Source organism: Oratosquilla oratoria, chromosome 1 (genome assembly GCF_046742065.1).
Source record: "Oratosquilla oratoria isolate Oo_2021 chromosome 1, ASM4674206v1, whole genome shotgun sequence".
NCBI lineage: Eukaryota > Metazoa > Arthropoda > Malacostraca > Stomatopoda > Squillidae > Oratosquilla > Oratosquilla oratoria.
This window is the reverse complement of record NC_134777.1, coordinates 82,501-85,000: the sequence shown is the minus strand read 5'-3', so window position 1 is coordinate 85,000 and position 2,500 is coordinate 82,501. Positions and strand designations below refer to the sequence as shown.

The following is a 2,500-nucleotide window of genomic DNA, read 5'->3' as shown; positions in this document are numbered from 1 at the left end:
TTGACCGTGTATTGTAAGTTACAGCCGTGTTAGTTTCATGTCACGTGTATTTGTCGTGTGACTTTCATATGAATTTCTTGTCACCTTCGTATCACTTTCGTGTTTCCTACATGTCGATTTTATGTCACCTGCATGTGCGTCAAATATCATATGTGTCTCTGTGTGCCACCAATCACTGTTGTGTCACTTTGTGTCAAGTCACGGTACATTAACTAGTCACAGCATGCCTTGTGTCTGCTCTTGAATCTTATTTGTGTCATCTCTTACCTTTTGTCACAAAACCACAGCATATTCCTTGCGTGTCATGTTCCTGTGTCGCAAATTGTCACTCTCCTACCTCCCCAGTGTCACCTCTGTGTCGTATCATATGTCAACTTATATCACAGCCCTGTTCCTTGTCAGCTCAACCACCCACCCACTCCCCCTTCTCACCCCCATACACCCCATCCCTGTCCCCCATAGGCACACATGGTTCCGCGACTCAGCCTTGATATCCCCCATCCCCATTCCTTTTGGGGGTAATAACACATTCCGCCACCCCCTCCCTCACCCCCAAAGTGATGAATGGTGGGACACCCATTTCCATATCCAGGCATTAGAATTGCCGTCGCTTCTGAAGCCCCACGTACAACCCCCCCCCCCAACCCCTCCCAACTCCCACCTACACCCTTGCTAATGTATGGTATGTGACGCTTCCCGTTCCCCTCCACCCCCCTACCAGTCTTTCCATCCCTCTTCCTTTTCCTCCCCCCTCCTCCTACTCCTCACTCATCAAGCAATGCCAAACCTAAATGATGGAATGTTGATATCAAAAATATTTTGCTATCCAGAAAACATGCGTATAAGAGATACAAATGAACACATAGCCAAGCAGATAGATTAAAGTACGCAAGATGTCGTCGAGAATCCAAAAGGCTCATCTAAATCAGTAGGAAATCAGAACAGTATATTACCGCTAGGTGCAAAGAAAATCCTAAATAGTGTTTGAGATATATCAGGAAAAAAGTACTCAAGAGCATCATTGGTGCACTCCAACCAGCAGGGGGGAGGGGGAATAATAACAGACGAGAGAGCAAAGTCACAAATTCTGAATTCTGAATTATTAATTATTAATCTGTGTTTACTATTAAGAACAGCGGAATAGATCAGTCAGTACCACAAGGACAGTCAGTATCCACACACACCTACTTGGCATGGATATTTCAGAGCATGATGTGATGAGCGTTATAGACAAACTAAAAGCATGCAAATCGCCTGGACCAGACAAAATTTATCCAAGAATAATTAAGAAAGTTAAAGAAGCATTCTGCAAGCCCCTCAGTGCGATTTTCAACTTATCCTTATAATCAGGAAGAGTTGTACAAAAGTGGAAACTAGCAAATGCTGTGCCATTGTTCAGAAAGGGTGACAAATCTAACCTTGGTAACTATCGGCCTATCAGCCTTACATAAATTGTTTGTAAACTAATGGAGTCTATTCTGAAAGACACAGTTATGAAATTCTTGGAGATAAACAATATTATTAAAGAATCCCAACATGGTTTCCGTAATAAACGGTCATACCTGTCAAACATTCTCGACTTCTTGCAGAAATACTAAGATGGGAGAGCAGTTGACGTTATATATCTCGACTTCCAAAAAGCTTTCGACAAAGTCCCCCATAGGAGGTTACTAAGTAAACTAGAATCCCATGGTACACTAGGTCATATTCACTGATGGATTTTTGAATGATTGTCTGGTCGTAAGCAACGTGTTGTTCTGAATAAAATATGCTTAGGCTGGCATTGTGTAACAAATGGAGTGCCTCAGGGCTCAGTGCCAATCCCTGTACTCTTTCTGATAGACATTAATGACCTGGATAAAAATGTAAAGTGCAAATTATCAAAATTCGCAGATACCAAAATTGTAATATATATATATATATATATATATATATATATATATATATATATATATATATATATATATATATATATATACATATATATATATATATATATATGTATATATATATATATATATATATATATATATACAATATATATATATATATATACATGTATATATATATATATATATATATATATATATATATATATATATATATGTATGTATGTGTGTGTGTGTGTGTGTGTGTGTGTGTGTGTGTGTGTGTGTGTGTGTGTGTGTGTGTGTGTGTGTGTGTGTGTGTGTGTGTGTGTGTGTGTGTGTGTGTGTGTGTATTCACTTGGTCTTTGGATCACGTGTTGGACTCGTGATCGACAGCTATTTCCCTCCTGGAAGAGAGCTCAGAGCTCGTAAGTCCGATCTATGGGTAATGCTATGACCTTACACACACACACACACACACCCAACTCCCCGCCCACGAGAGTCAGAGTAACGACCCGAAGCGCAGCTGTACCGAAATAATTTCGGCCCTGTGTGTGTGTGTGTGTGTGTGTGTGTGTGTGTGTGTGTGTGTGTGTGTGTGTGTGTGTGTGTGTGTGTGTGTGTGTGTGTGT

The 2,500-nt window shown here is 40.4% G+C and overlaps 1 protein-coding gene across 1 annotated transcript in view; it reads left to right on the top strand.

Moving 5' to 3' along the window:
• LOC143031505 (synaptogenesis protein syg-2-like) overlaps window positions 1-2,500 on the top strand; it is a 251,393-nt gene that overhangs the window by 184,955 nt on the left and 63,938 nt on the right. Inside the window, exon 5 of the mRNA XM_076195439.1 lies at window positions 1-13. This exon is cut by the window's left edge and continues 278 nt beyond it. Within this exon, the coding sequence (XP_076051554.1) occupies window positions 1-13 (13 nt within the window). The remainder of the gene's footprint in view (window positions 14-2,500) is intronic.